The sequence below is a fragment of the Aulonocara stuartgranti genome (genome assembly GCF_965226115.1).
Source record: "Aulonocara stuartgranti genome assembly, chromosome: 20".
NCBI classification, from domain to species: domain Eukaryota; kingdom Metazoa; phylum Chordata; class Actinopteri; order Cichliformes; family Cichlidae; genus Aulonocara; species Aulonocara stuartgranti.
Window position 1 is genome coordinate 32,590,246 of NC_138956.1, and position 20,967 is coordinate 32,611,212.

General features: G+C 38.0%; 2 protein-coding genes across 3 annotated transcripts; one reads left to right on the forward strand and one right to left on the reverse strand.

Moving 5' to 3' along the window:
* Nucleotides 1-1,428: 1,428 nt before the first annotated feature.
* ptpn22 (protein tyrosine phosphatase non-receptor type 22) lies at nt 1,429-15,798 on the reverse strand. 2 transcript variants are annotated; one of them, XM_082518920.1, is made up of 28 exons: nt 15,642-15,798; nt 15,209-15,295; nt 14,258-14,372; nt 12,958-13,066; nt 12,526-12,602; nt 12,047-12,142; nt 11,798-11,836; nt 11,555-11,626; nt 10,538-10,597; nt 10,252-10,394; nt 8,486-8,552; nt 8,308-8,385; nt 8,042-8,128; nt 7,117-7,624; nt 6,955-7,041; nt 6,784-6,858; nt 6,509-6,580; nt 6,232-6,380; nt 4,235-4,262; nt 3,985-4,068; nt 3,782-3,850; nt 3,539-3,672; nt 3,377-3,404; nt 2,854-2,940; nt 2,542-2,645; nt 2,418-2,448; nt 2,253-2,333; nt 1,429-2,171 (listed from the first exon to the last, which is right to left on the reverse strand). In XM_082518920.1, exons 3-28 carry the CDS (start codon nt 14,357-14,359, stop codon nt 2,110-2,112), a joined length of 2,529 nt encoding a protein of 842 aa, XP_082375046.1. In that variant the 5' UTR covers nt 14,360-14,372; nt 15,209-15,295; nt 15,642-15,798; the 3' UTR covers nt 1,429-2,109. The 2 variants fall into 2 exon arrangements, with proteins under 2 accessions (XP_082375046.1, XP_082375047.1); XM_082518921.1 differs by having other exon boundaries at nt 2,854-2,916; nt 15,642-15,796.
* Nucleotides 15,799-15,821: 23 nt separating this feature from the next.
* Nucleotides 15,822-20,015, forward strand: LOC309697199 (uncharacterized protein). Its single transcript, XM_082518925.1, has 5 exons — nt 15,822-15,893; nt 16,678-16,998; nt 17,126-17,443; nt 18,378-18,531; nt 18,660-20,015. Exons 1-5 carry the CDS (start codon nt 15,860-15,862, stop codon nt 18,826-18,828), a joined length of 996 nt encoding a protein of 331 aa, XP_082375051.1. The 5' UTR covers nt 15,822-15,859; the 3' UTR covers nt 18,829-20,015.
* The last annotated feature ends 952 nt before the right edge of the window (nt 20,016-20,967 follow it).

Consider the following 20,967-nt stretch of genomic DNA (forward strand, 5'->3'; position numbering starts at 1 on the left):
TGTAAATAACCTAATAATGATCCTTATTGCTGTTTTAGAGAGGAGCGGTGCTTCAAAGGATAGCTGCAGATTTCTGTCAGAATCTGCAGATTATACAGTACAAATAAAATGTTCACGTTTCCCCAACGTTGTCTTCCCAACAGTTTCACTGACATCTACACGGGATGGCCAGGAAGCGTTCGCGATGTCTTATCGGGCGCTTCTCCGGCGCTGAGAATTGGCGTCTGTCTTGTGTTGGTGACGTAAAAGACGGATTTAATGCGACATGACCGTTCAAACAGCAGTCGCTTTCTAAAACATCGGATATGTATCGGATTCAGTACCACATACGAAAGTGACCCAGATCGGATTTGAAAATATCGGACTTGCACTGTCATAGCATGATCGGATATGGGTCGCATAGGGTCAGAAAAATCGGATTTGATGCGCTTTCGCCTGCAGTGTGAACGTAGCCTATGTGGCGTCAGAAAGTGTAAGCCCCGCCCCCCGCCTGCACAGGGTTGGTCCAAAAATACTGCTATCTGTCACAACATTAGAACTACTTGCCTCATAGTATGCAGCTCCTGGCACAGCACTGTCAGCAATCCCAAAGGGTCTGTGTCTGTGGTCTCTGGGGATCAGACTATTGCATCTCACAAATGCACAATTATATTCGAACCTGAAATTTTGAGGCCCAGTCGATGCCTTGGACATTTTAATCTGTTCAGCCACTCCTGAGCACTTTTTGTGCTGCTCAGGGAGGCCCATACAGCTTTTTTTGGAGTGGTACCATCCACATGAATACCAGAATTATTTCCTCAAAGTCCAACACAGTCTGTGTTATTTCTTTGCGTCTCTTTAATGCTGTGGCTAATAGGCATATAGCATCGTAGCTTTGATCACGTTTTAGAGTACGTCAGAGTCTCTGAAAAACCTTCATTCTGTTTTCTAAATTTTGTTCCTGTGTGAAGGAAGTGATGGTGTTTTGCTGCCTTTGCTATACCACTGACTACAGCTTAGTGCCTTGTACTGTATGTAGTAAGCCTCATTTAAACCTGCAAGGTTTATTTGTTGAGTAGGATGGTAAAATGGGGAGAGTGTACCATGTTTTTGTTATTTAAAAAAAAAAAAAGTTGCTCACATGATCCTTTTACATTTGCATGATATCCAAAAGCAAATAATAATAGCATCATCGTTTTAGAAGATTAGGCCTTTCATATCCCAAACTAGGAGAAAAATGACTTCTTTTTTTGTCAGAAATGTGGCTTTCACGTGGTCTTAACTTAATAAATTGATGTAGAAAAAAAAACCACCCCATCACAGCCCTGTCATATCAGGGTTTTGTCATTTCATGTCGCGATGCTCTGTGTGCCAGAAACATGGTTTTCTGTTGTTTGTAATGTGATCTCGTCTTGTTAAACAAGAGGGAAAAAACACAATTAGAATGCATACTGTCAATATTTTTTAATAAATAATTTGTGTGTAACCAGTGTATGTAATATAGTTAAGCTTTACAGTTGCAACATATGCATATTAAATATGCATATTCAATGGTCCATTAACTGGACATGTCTTTTAAGGTGGTGTTAGTAGTTTTTAAAACATTTAAAAACTGCAGGTGGTCATGTCAAATATGGCAAACAGACATTGAGTATTGAGCTCTATTTCACAGAAAAAGTCAAGTAATGAACACAAAGTAGCATACCCGTTTCATGTTATGCTGAAAGCATAAAGGCACATATCAAAATATATTTCTTGCATGCCAGATTTGACAGCATTGCTTTGAGCTTTAATGCAAGAAGTGTTAAAACTTCTCACTGCTTACTTCTGCACACAAGTTATTCTAATGACTAGCATTCCTGAGTTTGAACTTTCAAGTCATTCATCTTAGTGGCTGTCCATGTTTTTCTTTTAAAGCTACTGTTTTTTAATTAAAATCCATTTTTGTTCATAAATCGTACGTAACATATTCAGAGCAGGTACCAAGACTCTCCTGTTGGGGGTGCTCTAGTGCTGGTGCTTGTTTGATCGCCACTTAGTCCTGAGGCAATGAGACTAATCTTCTAGCAATGCAATGTGTCACTGTGACCATCATAAAAAACGCTTCTACTTTTTATGTTTCCAGAGAAGTCAGACCCAAGTGTCAGGATATTTCCTGGGGCCTTTCGGCTTTCCAAAACGGTTTCCAAATCCTGCGGGTGATAAAAATGATGTTATAATGTATTATGTGATACTGAAATACATATGATTGGTTACAGTATATGTAGGCCTACCAAACTTGAACACTGAAAAAACACTGCATGGTTGAGATGACGCTCCAGGTTGAGTAGGAGGCATTGGAGGGGCAGTTTTTGCTAAGGATATGAGAATTTACAGATCTATTAGTTTAAGCTTTCTGATATCAGGACCATATCAAAGTTTTATCTTAGCATACTTACGTCTTTGTTTGTGTTTAAAAAATCTTAGACTCTAGGCAAAGGAAACAAAAACACAAATTAGAGCCGATATCCTTTCAAATATCCCTGAAACGTGCAACTATGTACTTGTATAGTTTACGTTTACCTTCGTTCTACTCATGGCCTTTTCGCTGTTTTTGTCTGATTTGTTTTCTGATTTCTCGTTGTTCAGGGAGGCTCTGCGGTTCACATCACAGTGTTCCGCTTGAGCTGATTAACACAGAAACAGAAAGAAAATGAAATAATTTGTGTTTGAAATTTCACCAAGCGCGACCTCTAACGCGATCTGCTTTTCACATCAAGAATAATCCCTATGTTGTGAAGTCTTATAGCAAAGCACTTGGTACACAGGTCTTCTAATAACAGTGTGTGTGAGAGAGGCTACTGTGTATTTTGTTTAATGCCTGAACCAACTCACCACTTCCTCCTTCAGCTACAAACACAGTAGGTGGAGCGATCGGCTGAACTACAGTTGGGGGCTCTGCAGTGGAAACACAATGATAAACTACACCCAGCACATAAAGAAGCATTTAGATTAATCATGAATAAAACAAGTAGCAATTTAAAAGTCAAGCTTTCATCACTTGTTTTATCATATCATGCCTCCCAGTGTACGCCAACATTTTCAAAGCAACAAACAAACTTTTGACACCATTTAAAATCATCAAACAGTATTTTTTATGTAACAGTAAGTAAAACAGTTTGGTCACTGGACTAAACCGATTAAAATCCAAACTTGTTATAGTCTATAGTTTCTGTTCCTAACTTTGAAACAGTCTTAATAAGAGCTCTGTGTATATGCAAAAGCCACTGCTCACTAGAAACCACAAAAAGCTTATGATTATGATCAAATATTGCTATTTATACCCTTTCAATGGAAAATCGCTTAATCTCACATCTAAAGAGGGGGGTATCATCAATCATTGAACTGAACAACCTACCTTGTCTTGAACTTTTAGGTCGAACACTCTGTGGGGAAGTGTTTAAAAACAAAAATGTTAAATGTCTTATGGAACTTATCATTTTAATCACTGTTTTGCTTGTTTGCTGTCTTATTTAGAACAGCGTGTTCTATTGCCTTGGAGCTATTTTAACACCATTACCTTGCTCCTGCTCATGACAGCATCGTGGAAATTCTTGGGCTGAGAAGTGCCATCCCACTCAGATGATATACCCACCCTTGTTGAGGGGTGCGCTATTTCTAACGGTTGTGGGAAAATGGCGGTTGGCTCATGAACTAAACAAACAAAAAAACAAATAAAAAAAAACCCATAGACATCGAGTACTGCTGTTCAAATACACAGCTGTAGCTATCGCTGCTATTAAGCAGGTGATGGTATACTCACTTTCTTCCGTGGCGAGGATGAAGGATTGTCGAGTTCTCTCTGGAAGGGGAGGTGTCAGACTGCGCTCGGCTGCACAATCAAATACAACCAACCGTAAACTTTTACATTTCTTATTAGGTAACAGTTACCTCATTCACTGTTTTGCATGCAAGTGTTTTACTCTAAAACAAGACTTGAAGGCAAACATCAAAGCTAGATCGTACCTTTGGCAGGCTGTGGGGGAGATAGCGGCTCCACAGACGGAGAGTAAGTACAGTTTGAAGAAAGGTCAGGATCATTTACTGGTCCTACAGTACAAAAAAGCAATGCTATATAAATCATCGCAATGCACATGTAGAAATATCCTGCTAATTGTGAGAATTTATGAAAATGTAAAATTTAATTTTTTTTTATCATTGTAGAATTTTATATAGGTATAGTTTATTACGCTGTTAATAATAAATAAAATCTTACCTGTGAAGGTCATTTTCACTTTTAGACTCTACAAGAAAGAAAAGTGACCCACGGTTATCTATATCTACATCTCAGAAATATTTCCAAAACAGTATACATTAATTTCAGTTTTATTTTAGATCATGAAATCTAACATTAACTGTCGCTAAATGACTACGTTAATTATAATGACCTTTTAAATATTTTTTAACTCCTCTTTCTCTCCTTGCAAGCAAAAGTTTGTTCGCAGAACTAAAAGGAAGCGAAAGGGAAACTACGCAACCACTAACCATGTACAAACACAACAGGGATAATACTCAGCAAGGCATTTATTCTTACTACATCTAAACAGTTACTGCTATTGTTTTGTAAGGGAAATGGTTTTGAAAACGGTAGTGAATCAACAACGTGAGTTATCACAAACCTTGACGTGTGTCATTGTGACATTTCTGGGTGTGACATTGCACCCACATGTTCTGGGATGCACATAATTACTAATAACTACTGTAAATGAGTAAAATGAATAACACATACAAACTGATTCCAGACCCGATTCCAGAAAAGCAGTAAATGAAAACAGAAATTAAGATTAAGTAAATCTCATGAAGTCATATTTTATTTGCAACAGAACACAGAAAACATTTTAAATGTTTAAACTGAGAAACCGTCCCACTTTGGGAAAAACTATTAGCTCATTTTGAATTTGATTGTAGCAACATGTATAAATAAACTGGTAACCAGCAACAAAAGGCAGGAAAAACAAGAGGTACTAAAAAAAAACACAGTAGACAATTGTACAAATAAGTCATCACTGTTGCTAAGATCACTTAGCAACAGTCAGTACCATGACTTGGAGGAAAAAGGAGCATCTTTTAGAGGCAGAATGAAAGATGGCAAGAGGCTCGCCAATCTGCAAACAACTGTATCTACAAGCACATTCATAATGTTGCTCAGTGTAAAATTGTATAAATATTTCATCACCAAGAGCGTGCAAGGGACAAGGCTGAAAATCAACATTGGATGCCCTCGGGTGGCACTGCATTGAAAACATGAATGGTTTTGTCACGGAAATCGCTGCATGGACTTAGGAACACAAAAATCAGTCTGTGAACACAGTTTACCACACCATGCACAAGTACTTGTTAAAACTCAATCATGCAAAGAATAAGATGCACACATGATCTAGAAAGGCCACCATCCTTTTAAACCAAAGCTCATTTAAAAGGCAATGTGGAAAACTGTAAATTTGAAATTCTTTCTGGAGAGCATGGATGCCGTTTCCTCTGAACTAAAGAGAAGTGGCACCACGTCGCTTGTTATCAGCACTCGGTTCAAAAGCCTGTGTCTCTGATGGTACAGGGGTGCATTATTGCCTATGTAATCGGCAGTTTGCACGTCTGCAAAGGCACCATCATGGCTGAAAGGTGCATGCAACCCCATCCCAACATTTTTGAGACATGTTGCTGCAATCAAATTCAAAATGAGCCAGTCTTTTTCTTCAAATGTTTGTCTTGATTTGTTTTCTGTTTTCTACTGTGAATAAATTATGCGATTCTGAGTTTTGCAGACCATTGCATTCTGTTCTTATTTGTACTTTACACAGTGTCCCAACCTTTTACAACTGTGTTTGTTGAAGCTGCAAAGCCTCGTGAGCGAGAAACCCAAAAACCAGTTATCAGTCTGGTGACTGAGAATAACCGCAGTCAAGAGTAAGAGCTATTATTTATTTTAAGCTCTGCATGTATTTCGAATAATATAAAAATTTGACAATGTCTATAAGTCTCAGGTTTGGTTAGAACGACCAGTTCCTTAATTTGCTGCAGCGCAACACTAGAGATAAGCGAGATAACCTCCTGCAACATGTTTTGTTTATAGATCACGATGACTAATACAAGAAAGCTGCTTAAGTAACCGGTAGATTGATTATATATTTAATGGACTGTTGATTCTTTCTTTTTCTATTTCTCAGCATTACTGACACATTTCGCAGGAATTCTGTCTAGAGAATTCTTTCTTACCTTACTCCTCTCAAAAGATTTCCTCTCATTCTGAAATGTAGTGGCTCCAAGATTTGAGTTGCCAAACCATTCTGAAGACATTCCTATTACATTCAGGTTCACCGCTGGTGCGACTGCTGGTATGACCTCTAATTTCTGCTCCACGGGAGCTGAAAAGCCAAAATAAGCAATTTCATTAATCAATTGTCTTTTTATGAAAACTGAAATACCTGAAAAAGCTTTTTCATTTTTTAAAATTACTGTTTCATCATTGAGATTTCTGAAATTATAAAGTTACCCTGATCAATAGCCAGCTCAAAAGATTCTGGGGTTCTTTCTGGAAGTGGGGGTGCAGGTGAGGGGGGACTGCCTGGAAGTAAGGAAAAGTATCATAGTGTATCAATAATAGTGCACTTGCTGAATAACATGATTGCAATATGAAGGATTTTGATCAAATAAGATCTTATTGCAAGTGCTCAGTAAACGGTTGATGCATTGGAAACTGTGTGTAATATGTTGCAGACATCTACATACTTAATAGTCTCATTTTATTTTCCAGTTACGTGTTCTTACCACTAATTTCTGTAAGTGCATCAGCAGCAGCATCGTGTGGAATAACTAATAACCTTTCAAAAGGGTCAGATACCTCTGAAAGACAAAATTGCAACATGTTGCATCATTTAAGTAAGCATCCCTTAAGCTAACAGCTCATATTCCAGATGTATGTTCACTATGGGCCCTAACCTGTATCCACAGCCAGCATGTAGGATTCTGGGGTTCGTTCAGGTAGTGGAGGAGGGTCTTCTCCAGAAGTACAGACTTCACCGGTGTCTGCAAAAACAGAAAAATCAGCTGCTATTTGTTGCTCATCTTGAAACTAACACATGCACAGGCACTAGCACTGACCTGAAGCAGGTGAGTTGGCCTCCAGAGTGTGGTCATTCAAAAATAATGAGGGTGCACTGAAAAGAGGGCTAAATGTCCATTCTGTGGTCTCCTCAGCAGCACCCGTGTGTCCCCCATCTGATGACGGAGAACTCAAACCAGTGTCAAAGTAGGGGTCCTCCACCATTGAACAAATGGCTGCTGCTAGATCTGGTGAGGGCTGACGGATCAGTGACGGTGCACTATCACTCTCTGCAACCAATTCTTCTTCTGCTGAAGGAATTCTCTGATTTGCATGCACCATCCAGGGTACTTCATTCAGGTCCTGGGGAACTGACTCAGGAGAGGTCTGGAACAGAGGCCATTGTTGCTGGTCTTTGTGCATGTCCTTGGCGTTCAAGAAAAGTAGGTTTTCTGAAGAAGCCAAAGGACTGTTGTACTGTGGTAGGAAGGCCCGTTCCTCGTCAAGCAGATGCTGAAATTGTGGCAGAAAACCAGACTCCTCACCTGGGATTAAGATCTCAGAGACCTTTAAGAGGAGTATGAGTTGCATCAAGAATAGATTATTGATTATAATTTGCATGTAAATTCAGTATGCTTGTAAAATACGAATGTTCTCAGCTCCGTTTAATATTTTGCTTAACAGTAAATAAAAGAAGTGTACAGCAGCAGTTTCAACAGAGCACAGAGGTGTCACTGCCTTCTTAGTTAATTTTCAAATCTGCCAGTTTGATGATTTTCCGCTTTGATCATGTGACTAGATTCTATTTTAATGTTGCTGAAACCACAAGAAAGCCTGCCACATCTACTGTTTCTGTTTTACAGATTCAGATGGCTGTGCGTTTCGGTATGCGTTGATGAAGCACACAACCAAAACCATGTCGTCTCTGCTTCTAGCTAGTCTCTGTCTAAGCTCACTAACAATAATAAATCTCTGGTTACTTACCTCGTTTTGGAAAGTCTGTTCATCTACAGACTGCAAATATCTCTGAAATAGTAACTTGATGGTTCTGTAGACAAGGTCATATTGTTCCTGAGATTAAACAACAAGAATTTGTTCTGTTAGGTAGCATAACTTTGGGGCACGATTCACGAAACAAAACTGACATTAACTGGCATTACTGTTATATAAATTGCTTGAAATTTGTTTCTGTTGATTGGAAGACTTGTTAGATGTGATGGTTTGCATTATATTAAAAAAACATCAGGTACCTTGGTTTGAACTAAAGATGGCCTCTGGGTTCTCATGCTTTGAACTAAATTGTAGATGCTGAAATCTGAAGTGATCATCTATAAACGAGCACACAAAAGTAATGGAAAGGTTGGCAATTTTACAGTTAAACGCATCTGACGTACAAAATGTACAGCAAGGCAGAGAAGAATAGCTAACCTGTTTCTTTAGGAGGTTCCAGGTATAATCAATGACACACAAGGCTCCTGTTCTACCACAGCCAGCACTGCAAATACACAACAGAAAAATGTCACATTTTTCAGACATTTGCAGTATAACTGCCCATATGCTTCTTCAACTATGCTATACTTGCCCTACATATATGTAGCATAGCTGAAGAAGGCATTAGGTACGATGGTACATCTAATGGCTAAACCACAACCACTGCAGCAATGTCTGTAACTATTCACAGCTTACGACTCCCCTCGTCAGCTGAATTAAGTACAAAACTCTTTCTCAGGACAAGAAAACCAATGAAAACTGGCGCAATAAAAAAATAAAACTTTAATGATAGTTTTAGCAACCATGTTGTGGTGACCTGTCACAGATGTGGGGTGGCTTCGTGATATGTAGGTTAGGTTATATCTGCTACAAACTCAACAGTACATGGCTGACTCATCATGAGGAGTGTCATGGTTTCACATGTTAATAGTTTCTGAACAGTTTAGTTAAGCATAAGCATATAAAAAATATAATATGTATTTATGTAAAAAAAAAAAAAACAATCAGTATGTGACAAAGTAACAGTATGTGACAAATCTATACTTGTTTGTGTTTCCTCAGAGGGAAAGTATGATGCAGAACTGGAAACAAAATGATACAAACTTTCTACACAACTGACAAGCTCACACAGGTGCAATCCCACATGCCCCAAGGTTTTCTATTTGGACTTATCTAAGTCACAAGCTCTTGCTTTAGCCATAGTGTAAGTGCTGGAAAATTTTAGGGGGAAATGTATACATATATACTTTACAACCCAGTGGGGTTTTGGCCAACCACCTACAAACATTTCCTGTTAAAAGAATAGCGTCTAACCTCGAAGCCATATTGCTGGGGACCTGTACACGTTGCCCACAAGCAGTACAAACTCGATCACAACCAAAAGCACAGTTCTCCTTTGATCTGCTTTTTTTCTTTAACATGTTAGAAAGGAGCGATGGCATTTCATACAGTGTGGTAGTTTCTGCTCGTGCGTGTACTGATCAGATAACAAAGCGATGTTCAGAAATATAAGTAAAGAATAAAAGAGTGACAACAACCTCAATTTCTATAATGGCTTCATGCTTTACTTTAAAAAAAAAAATTCGCACGCGAACTTTCAAACTATTTAAAACAAAAACAACGTACAAGAATAAAAGAGTCACGTTTTCATTTACCTGAAATATTTTTTCACGTGTAGTTTCATTTTTAGTTGAAATCAATTGAATTATTTCTTGAATCCAGTTAAAAGAAATACTTTGAAATACTTGAGAGAAGACCAACACCATATTCTGATTTCTTTGCATTAAAAAGCAACGCAATCTAATTTACATTATATTTAGAAAATCAATCGCTACAAAAATTGACCCCAAGCTGGTGATTCAAGTTGTCCTGAGTGACAGGATGTGAAATTTAAGCATGTGAAACCAACAGTGTCAAAAGCCTCCTTTCAGTTGGACCGGTGCACCTTTTACTTTAAAGGTTGAGCTGTGTACATTCTGATTCATTTCTGGTTTCGCTAAACAGCATCAAGAACATTTTTCTTAAGAATGATGAACAGAGCTTCCAACAATATAAGCATTACCTATTAAAAAATAAAGATCAGCTTTGCAGCTCATTTTTGAGCAAGACAATCCACTTCACTCATATGTTAACAGGATGTATATTTTGCCTTAACACCTAACTCCAGCCATGCAGTAAGTTCAAGTTCTATTCAAATGCCTGACCTGCAGTGGATGCAAATAGGGACGTCATCATGGGCTTGATAAGAGCGCATCTCATGCAACATGTCCAGAATGGGAGGGATGGAGTCCGGTACTCCGTGATCTGGCCAGTTGACATAGTGCAACTGTTTCAAGGTTCGGGAACTCTGAAAAAAATTCAAAGTATTGTACACATTTAGAATGCAAGCGTCTTTTTAGAGCACATTAAACTTCATAGTTATATTTTGGGGTTCAAACCCAACAGTCAAATACAACCACAAAAGTTAGGCAGGCTATAAACAGTGCTTACATTGTGATAGGTCAACCTTAGGGTCCTGGTCAGATAGTCTCCTTTGCTTTCTTCAGAGTCCTGCACAAAAAGTTTTTCTTTAACCTAAATTCTTGATCTTGCTGCTTACAAAATTATGGTAAAACAATGTAAGACTTAAAAAAAGTATAATTAGGTATAGTGTATGTGCATGGCATACAGTACTGGTCAGTTTACAGAGATTCATCATGGGTGTGAACGGTAATTTGGGGCTTATTTGGGATTTTCACTAATCTCCACAGGCTCAAATTTATACATAAAAAGTCAAAAAATCCTTTAGCATAAAAAGAATTGGATTGACAGCACTGGTTGGATTGAACAATGCTCAGAACAATGCGAAGGTACAGTGAAAATCTATGGAGACCTGTAGATTTACACAAAATGGGAAAGTCTTTTTAAAAATTGTAACGAACCGAGTTTTACGTCGCCATGGACTGAGAGGCTGCTCACCAAGAAAAAAGCCCTGCTCTAAAATTGACCCCTTAAATCTCAAGTGAAATTTACAGGTGCCCAAATAAACAAGCCAAAGGCCTTTGGCTTAGAAGTTTTATGGTCAGACAAGACAAAGGTTAAGCCATTTGGCCACAATGACAAAAGCTGAGGTTTTTTAAATTTAATGATATCTAATTTGTGGAGTGTGGTTATAAGCTATGCTAAGAAACCAACCAATTTAAATCAACTCTACTGTCAAGAAGAGTGGTCAAATATCCAACCAGAGTTATGCCAAGCTACAAAAAGCAAAGCAAATCTGGGTGAGGCGCGACTTGCTAAGGGACATTTAACCAAATATTAGTTGTATGTATTTGAGACCGTATGAATAATGTTGACCCTGTGTGGATTAGAGAAAATCCAATGTTGAGCAGCCAGTTTTTGTTTTGTAAAGTAGTTAAATATATTCAGTATAGCAAATACTATAGTATATATTCAGTATAAGTTTTTGCATCAGATCCATTAACCTATTCATCTTGAAAATATGAATAGAGAACAAAAAGTACTCACACAGTAAACTTTAAAAGGCTCACAAACGAACGGCTCCTCGTGTTTCTGTGGCCAGTAAACCTCACACTTTTTCTAAACAAAAAAAAAAATCAATCATACAAGTGTAACAAAAGTACTTTCAATTTAAACAATACACCAAACGATAATAGTTAACAAACTGACACCAGGCTGGTGTATAAACATACAAATATAGAGAAAATTCTGTATGGTGAGAAAAAAAGTGGAAAGCAGAGAGAAGTTTACCTTTCCCATCTCAAACTCTCGACAGGCCATCACGACAACCTAGAATCATGAAGATGTGTAAAAAAAAAAAATCATAGATCTAAAAATAAATAAATAAAACATTTTTAAAAGATATGTGAACTGGGATGGGGATCTGTATTTCAGCTACTGTGGCCAAAGTCACAGCTCTTTTAATCTTAATTTAATTTTCAATTGAAGAAATAAAGCGAGTTGTGCTATCTTAAATGCACCTTGTGGTGTAGACCTTACCTCTGTCTTGTATTCCCAAAGCATCCTCAAGAAGTCCACTACTGTGTGGGGCAGAGGACCCTGAGTAGCAATGTAAGCCCTGGAGTTTGATACTCCCTGCACACAAAACACAGTAGTTACATTTGCACAAACCATATTTCAGTCGGGACCCCCGTGGCCAAAAGAAACCTGTTATCTCTAATGCAGTAACTATTTGGCAGCATATACCTCCCTAGCCTTCCACTCACAGATATTGGCAGAGAGAGCAGCAGCAAGACTCTGGCTCAGAATGTAGCAGAGATCAGTGCAACCACAGATAATGTTAAAAAGCTTCGAACAGCATAAAAAAGAGAAGCTGGGGTACAGTTGGTTTGTAAAGTGGCCAATCCACTGTGGCCAGGCTAAAGCAGCCTAAATAGTGCACTTACGTTGTTTGTCAATTAAATGTGTAGAAGCTGAGCCGTCAGTGGATATAAGCTAAAAGGGACCTTGTTCTTTACCTTGAGGAAACTGGCGTTGATGTAGTCTGTGTCATTTTTTGATGTGACAAGAGTAAGCTTTACTCTGGTGTGGTCAACTACAAAAAGAAAAATATGTAGTTATGAATGTTGGAAAACCTAAAAAGATTCAGAGTGTGCTTTACGTTCTCACCTTGTGGCAAAAGAAATGAACAGAATTAGAATAAAATAAAGATGAAAATATAATAAAATATGTTAATGTTTGTAAGCTTTTCCTAGGATCTAGTCTACCTTGTCTAATTTAAATAAATATAAGAAACTTAAGTAGATATGTTGATGGAGCATTACATACTGTTTATATGGGTTTTTTTGGTCACTGGCACAACACTATAGGTAATCTAGAAGTATTCCTTTACAGTGTTAATGCAGAAAACTGTAAAACTGTTGTATTTTTATACATTTAAACAAGCTTACAGGGCAGAATGTCCTTGTATCGGTTCTTCTTGATGTTTTCCTGCTTTTCTGCTGTTTTGCTAGGATACGTCTTGTCCATTCGGTACTTTGTTGACTGACTTTTCAACCTCTGAAAAACACAAAAAGAAATGTAAATGCGTTGCATTCATAAAGACTTTTCATCATAGTTCCTAGACGCTATCTAAATGCCAAAGAGCTATTTTTGTCATGTTTTGCTGATGTGTCATACTGAAACAACCTCCAAGCTACGGGTATCATGTAAATGCGTCTAAATTATATTTAATTAGCCAAAACAGCAGATGGGTAATATGAGTTTCATGGTAGTGTTTCCTGTGCATTTACTGGAAAAGCTCTTTTTTCATAGTGCAGATGCTTTAAGGTCATTAGCAACTGATAGAGGAGAGTGAATAAAAAGTGGGCATGTAACCAGCAAATTACATGTGACCAATGGCACATTGTCACATGTGGTCAGTTTTTATGTGATTCAGCCTCAGACGAAGAATCTGTGACTCATTCGAGCTCAAACTGACATGATGGCTGACAAACTGAGAGGACCTCGATTCTAAATCACCTAAGCGGAAGCTCGGACTCTCAAGTTAAACTCATGTTTGTTCTGAGGCCAGTTGAGGCAGATCTAAAAGAGTCTGCTAAAGGACTTGAAATACATCTGCACTTCTCTAACACTACAAAGTGCTTTTTGTCCTCAGAGGAAGTGATGCAATGGACTCTTTCCTCTGGAGTGGTTGGGGTGGCAGCAGTATGACAGCAGAGGGGCAGCATGTGAAGCACACAGTGCTGTCTTCAGGCACCGCCATGTCACTCATCACCATGGCAGCAGCCCACAGATGATGTCACCCTGGGGTTAACACTTCTCAGGCACAATTTAGTATGTTTGCGTGAGTGTGTTTCTCTCTCTGTGTGTGTGTGTGTGTGTGTGTGTGTGTGTGTGTGTGTGGTTGTTGTTGCTGCTAGTCGTCAGTCGTGTTACAGGACTTTTGCTTACACTTCTTCCTTGTTGTGCCTTTAGTGACAAGCATCAATACAAAGAGGAAGAATGAAAATGGCGTTGGAACCCTCCGAAAAATACCAGTGTGGTACTTCCCTCAGTGTGATGTCTTTTGTAAAAAACCTAAAAATCGGGAAGACTAAGAACTTTCAGTTTCGCCGTGCTTACTGTCAATATAAAAATACACCTTTTTTTAGCGTGTGAATGTGAAAACCCATCGAGAAATACAGCATGTCTTCTGGGTTGAGAATTTTTAGCTGTACTTAAACAAGAGGAACATTACTGTTAACTCACCACAAACTCCCCAGCAATGCCGTTAGGTGTCTCCTCAGCCGCAGCCTCCTGTCTTTCCAGGTCATCCAGGAAGCTTCTCAGAATCCTGACCTGCTGGTCCATAGCTGGATCTTCACTGTGTGGGATAGGGCAGTTTTCATAGGCATTTCATGGCACAAAGGTCCTTGTCCACAGGTCATGGATAGGCTTGCTAAGCTTGGGGACAGGACTGAGGCTGTTACGTTGCTCCGCTACAGAGCACTTCTGTATTGTAGCTCTCACATGAAGGAACTGGTGTAAGGGAACTTCTAAACTGTCTTACAGAATGTAAGAGGAAGCTAACAGGTTCTGTGGTCAGATTAAAAATATTGCCGCGCCCCCTGTGGGTTTCTCTCACAGGGTCCTAAAGTCACCCGGGTGTTCTATTGCATAAATATGTAGCAAAGGGGATGGTAGGGGAAAACAAACATATATTTATGCACATAAACAGTCAAAACAGGTGATCTTAATCAAAAGCAGTCTAGTCAGTTGTACAATATTTTAAATACACAAGCCAAGTGGAGGAGAAACGCATGTAGGGATAGAGCCTAAGACAGAAGAAAGAGGGAGCGCAAGTGTCAAAGATAATCACCCTTAGTTGCTCAGCAGTAATCCACTCAGAGCTTTGGGAAGTCTTCATGTACCTACCTTACTGTACAGCAGACATTTTTGTAATTGAAGTGAGACAGGATGATAAAAAAAATCTTGTGAATCTCAGCTAGCACAAATTCATGCAATTTGTTTAGTGGTTAAGCAACAATACTTTTAAATTCACAATGTGTGCATAAAAAGAGTAGTGGGAGGAGCTATGTTTTCAGGAACCACGGGCAATAACTCACCCGTTAAAGACTTCCCTTTCTTAAATATACATAAAAGCTCAGCGTTGAAAAGAGTGTGGCTTAAAAAATACAAATGAAAAAATGCATTACTTACCAAAGTGCTCCCGGGCGTGGATGTTGCCTCTTTTGTCAGTCAACCTTCAACTAATGCTTTTGTCCGGGGTGGCATCACGAAGAAGTTCTGACAGGACATTGCTACATTTAGCAGGTGCTGAGCGCCACATCAGTCGAATAGTGACATCTAGTGGCTTTGTAATAAACTAACGGAGACATTCTGACACTCAACTGAATGTTACATTAGTCACCGGTTTACAGTATATATCGGGAAAATATAACTGGATAATATCAAAGCATCCAAGACAGACTAGCGAATAACAAAAGGTTAAAGGAAGATTTTTGCCATGTTTTTTCCAGTCATAAAGAATCAAGCATCTGCTGTGCAAATGTATTTCATGCTGCTCGTAATAATCAACAGCAGTGTCCGATAAACTATGATTAACTAGATTAAAGAAATGGGAATTTCTTACCAGGTAAAGTGAAGTGCAGCTCTTATGTGGGGAGGGTTCCCACTCTTTCACTTCTGTGTCACTAGTTAGTATTGCTGCATGTTACACTCGTGTTCAAGGCCTAGCATAGACGCAAAAGCATTTATGTAACCCACAACGCACCTACAGGAAGCTAAGATCACCACAGTCCACCTCTACAGTTTCCTGATTGTCGAGTTGATTCCAAACCTGACATCAGTATGAAGATATTTTACCTCGTTTTGCTTTTTCAAGGTGAGTGAGCTATAATTTAAACCTTCTATGAAAGAACTTACTAAGCTAAATCCTTTCAGCACCTTAATCATCATTGTTTATTCTCTCTCTCCCAGGCTCTATTTTTGTAATTTTTTCCACTTCCGTTCTTTGTGACTTTAAACTGTAAAATCACAGCTTATTCTAGCATCATAGATAAAAACTCTGATTTCATATCAATATTTTTCAGTCACAGTAAACTTACTATTTCATATATAAATCCGTCATAATTTTTTTGTTATGTGAAAAATAAATGCCTCTTCACTTTCATATCCTGAAATTCTTTAAGATTTAAAATTATAATTAAAACATACAAGCCTATAAAAATTCTTGAATGTACTCCTTATTGAAATATTTATTTACGAAGAAAAACATGTTTAAATTAACATGTTTTTTTCTTTAAACCTTAAATTCAATTAACACGTTAACTATTTTTTGGGAAACATTTTTCGTGAAAGGTGGAATAGAAACATATATATATATATATATTTACTTTACATACTGTTAAATGAAAGAAAAGTGTTGTAAATGCACACAGGATGTTTGACAACACCTACCCCCATCTCTCAAGTACTCATGAGGTGGTTTTTTTGCTTGTGTTTTTTTCTCGGGCTTTTAGTGACAATTATTCTAGCATTTGTGCTATCTGACAATCAAAATTTGAAGGTAAACTGCAAACTCATATTAATTCGAATTAAAAACTGAATAACATTTTTATGATTTACCAGACTACAAGGATTTTCTTTCTGTCTGCCTTGTATTTCAGCAAGTCTTCAGCTTGAATGTGATAAAGAGATCACAGCCCATGTTGGAGGTGAATTTATCCTTAAATGCAAGTATGGCATAAATCATTTTCTGTACAGCAAAAAGTATTGGTGCAGAGGGCCCTCCAGAAGCAATTGTGAGATTGTGGCAGACTCAGAAAACAGTCGAAACACACACAGGTCCCAAGTGATAGATTTAAACAGAAGGGGGCTGTTTGTGAAAGTCACAAATCTCCGATTTGATGACGCTGGAGCGTACTGGGTTGGGATTGATAAGATATATGCTGACATCATGACCCAAGTCAAAGTGATTATCACTGAAGGTAAGAATAAAAGACGTTATGCAACTTAGAAAATAAACATTATTTTACAATAACAGTGAAATATGCTGCATCACAGCCTCTGTTTGGTGTTAAGCTGACTGGACTGACATTTCTTTTTTTGTGTCAGTTCCAGTGTCCAAGCCCCGACTTTGGCCCCTGAGCTCTCTGGTGGACAGGCCAACATGTTGGGGGAAGTCAGTTACCTTACGCTGTGGTTGTGCAAAGGGCACTGGTGTTCGTTATGCCTGGTATCAGCACATTGACAGAAAGGACTTCCTGCTCCATAAGTCTTCAGACTTGTATCTTCACTGTGGCGCAGTTCAAAAGGACTGTAGTTATTTCTGTATTGGCAGTAATGACATAAGCAGTGAGAAGAGTGAGCTCATCTCTGTGCAGGTTCTGATGCCTGCAAACAGCAGCTGTATCTATGTTGTTAATATTCAGGGTAAGAACAAATGTGATATTCCATTGTGCAAATATAAATGTGAGAACTGTCTTTACAGTGATTTACTGATTAATAAAATGCTTTTAGAACAAATGTAAAAAATGTAAAAAAACAAACAAAACAAAAAAAAACATGCAGCATTTTTATAACAACTATTTATATTTACTGACAATATACAATGACTAAAACAACAAGTCAATTACTATATTTCATTTTAAAACATGGCAAGTGTTCTGTTGTAATGTTTGAGCATGGACGTGGTTCTGTTCCCATAGTGATAATTTATTTAGTTAGTTTGTTTTTTAATTTAGAATGAGATTTTTTCAACATTAAGACATTAATTTAAACGTAAAATATTTAGTTTAAGTTTAATAGCGTAGTTAGCGTAGCATAGATGATTTACACCATTCATAAATGTCCCATGAAAAAGATTACAATATTCATAGCCTCATATATTAGTGGCAAAAAATAGACTATTTGTGCATTTGTGACACTTTAAAGCCAAAAATTTATGATGAAATTAAAATGGCATTTAATAATTGTTTTTATGCAACTTGTGCATGCATGCGTGCATGTCTGCGTGTGTGTAGTATAATAAACTATTGCTTGGAAGAAAGGATTAAAGACATCGTGTGTAAGTTTTGACTTCAGTGACTCCTAGAGGTTATAACAGATATGACCGTATGTACAAACCCTTTATGTACAAATTTTCCTTAGGGTCATTCTATTTTTTTATTAACAAAAATCAGGTCATTAGTATTATATTCTAAGCATAAAAACACAATAAACATAAAAGACAGAGTTTAAAGTTACCATGAAATATTCTAAACAACAACGTCTGTTTTCTTCTCTCTTGTTTTTACAATGCTGTAAAAGCTTCATCCTCAAGGTCTATAAAGCATTATCATTGTAATCTTTTCTTTTTCATTACCAGGTCAACCAATTTATGACTGTGCAGACAGAATGAGCACAACCACAGTCACAACACCAACTCTGACCTCCTGCCTAGTTATTATGAACATCAGTGATAACACAAGAAATCAATCTTTACAACTGAATGAAACCACTCAAGGCTTTTTTTTCATCAGGTTAGTCAATATGCTACTTTTTACTCTATGGAAGAATCACTAAAGGCTGAAAAGAGAATTTAAATTTGTTGAAATTTCACCATAAGATGCGGTCTGAAAACCTGCCCTACTCCCCTTTTCTTTTCTAGATCATTGACGGGACTGCCACTGTGGTACATATTACTGCGTTGGAGTTCTTTTCTGGCCTTGTTGATAATCATTTGCACAGCTGTTAAATGCACAAGAAGAAGATACAAAAAATATGCCAACCAGAAGAAAAATATTCATTGCAGGCGAATTTACCATGCGTGTCAGTGACCTGAATTTTACTGTGGTAGTTCTGTGGAAGTTAGAATGATGCCTCTGAGATAGCAGCTTTGTGGCTTAATTGTTGGCCAAAGTTCTTCGATCATGTGGGCCTGTTTGTGAAGAGGGTAGGGCATAACATGTCAGACTGCAGAATGACTCATGCAATACTGACCAAAGTGGTCTGTTATTTATTTGAAATACTAGAGTTTGGAAGAATCTACAAGACCATTGAAATAACAGTTTTAATTATGTTTGCTGATTGCTTTATCAGATCAACTTTTCATATAGTAGTTACACAATTTTGTATACATTAGTTATACAAAATATTGACATTAAATCCAACAAAGCTTTTCAGAAGGCAGCTAATGATGATGATCACGATCAATGAAAATAAAAGGACTTATGGTATTGTCTTAGGTAGTGGAAATAAATGTAAACAAACTTCAGACATTTTACCTTCTATCTAAGGCCCTCTTCACTTCTATAAACTGATGGAGAGTATCAGGTATTTAACTTTTATTTACCTCTAAGTGGACATATCTCCTTTGCGGCATTCCTGACTCAGACCTAGTCATGTTAGTCGACTATACATATATATGGAGCGTCATAAGAGAGCCAATCAAGAGGATTGTTTTAATAATAATGATGATGACTAAGAATGTAGCCCAAGATTATTAAAAAGGTGTGTTTCAGGTCCCTGAATTTCCACATGAATTAGACTGATGATTATAAAAATATATAAATAAATTTGCAGTAAAACAGTCATTGACTACCATGTACCTTTGCTGTTTTTGTATTAGCGACATTAATTATACTTAAACCGTGAAGTCTGGAAGTTTTATATGATAAATGGTTTATTGCTGTTACAGGTTATGAAGAAATGCAAATACCTCACCCACTTATTGTGAAATCAGTATCACAACAATGTGTCAGTACTTGGGCGTTGTAGGGCATTAAAATATGTCATATCAGGTTGATTAAAATTCTAGTGCTGCTGGCTCAACACTAGAAACAGACTAAACTATAAGGTAGAATTCAGCAATATTACCCTTGAATTAGTGATGTATATGAACTGTAGCATACAGTTGTCCAAATATTTAGTTTACTGGGTCTTGACTGATACTATTTTGTTTCCATTCTCAGAGAAAGTGTCAGAAAATTCCAGGTTAATTACTACTCACGTTGTACTGTAGTTGATTTCGTTACACTTAATGTTAAAATAATAAAACTTTTCATTTCAGACATTATAAAATCTCTCTGTATTTTATATATTTCATATTTAGCAGTGATACTACTTGGGTATTTGATTTCTCTCTTAAAGATGTACCAATATACCTATATGCAATATAGGTATTTTGGTACATATACCTTGGTAATATACAATATATGTACCAATACACCTACCAATACCGGGGCCTCCTCTCAGTGGGACATGCCCTGGACACCTCGACAAGGAGGCATCCTGGTTGACAATTCTACTCTGAGCCCCTTCGAATGGCTGAACTTCTCCCCCTAAGATCATCCACCTTTCAGAGAAACCTCATTTCTGCCACTTGTATCTGTGACCATAGGTGAGTGTAAAGACATAGAAAGACCAGTCAATCAAGAGCTTCACCACCACAGACCAGTATACGTCCATATCACTGCAGCCGCAGCACTAATCCATCAGTCAATCTCCCGCTCCCCTCTCCTGCTGCTTCACACTCGGCTGTGAACCACTTCAGTGCAAGCTGGAGGCTACAAGCTGTATCCTTTATCCAAGGTTCAACTAACAGACTCTCTTCTTGCCAGCACCCCGGCATAGACTTTTCCGGGGAGGCTGAGGAGTGTGATTCCCCAATAGTTGGAGCACACCCTCCAGTGAACCCCTTCCCAAAGATAGGAACCACTACCCCGGTCTGCCAATCCAGAGTTACCACCCCTGATCTCCAAGCAAAATTGTAGATGCGTGTCAACCAAGACAACCCTAAAGCATGCAGAGCCTTCAGGAACTCAGGGCAAATAACATCCACCACAGGGGCCCTACCACCAAGGAGTTATTTAACTCCCTCAGTGACCTCACCCTCAGCGATGAACGAGTTGTCCTCCTCGTCCTGAGACTTTGCTTCCTCTATGGAAGAAGTGTCAGTGGGATTAAAGAGGTCATCA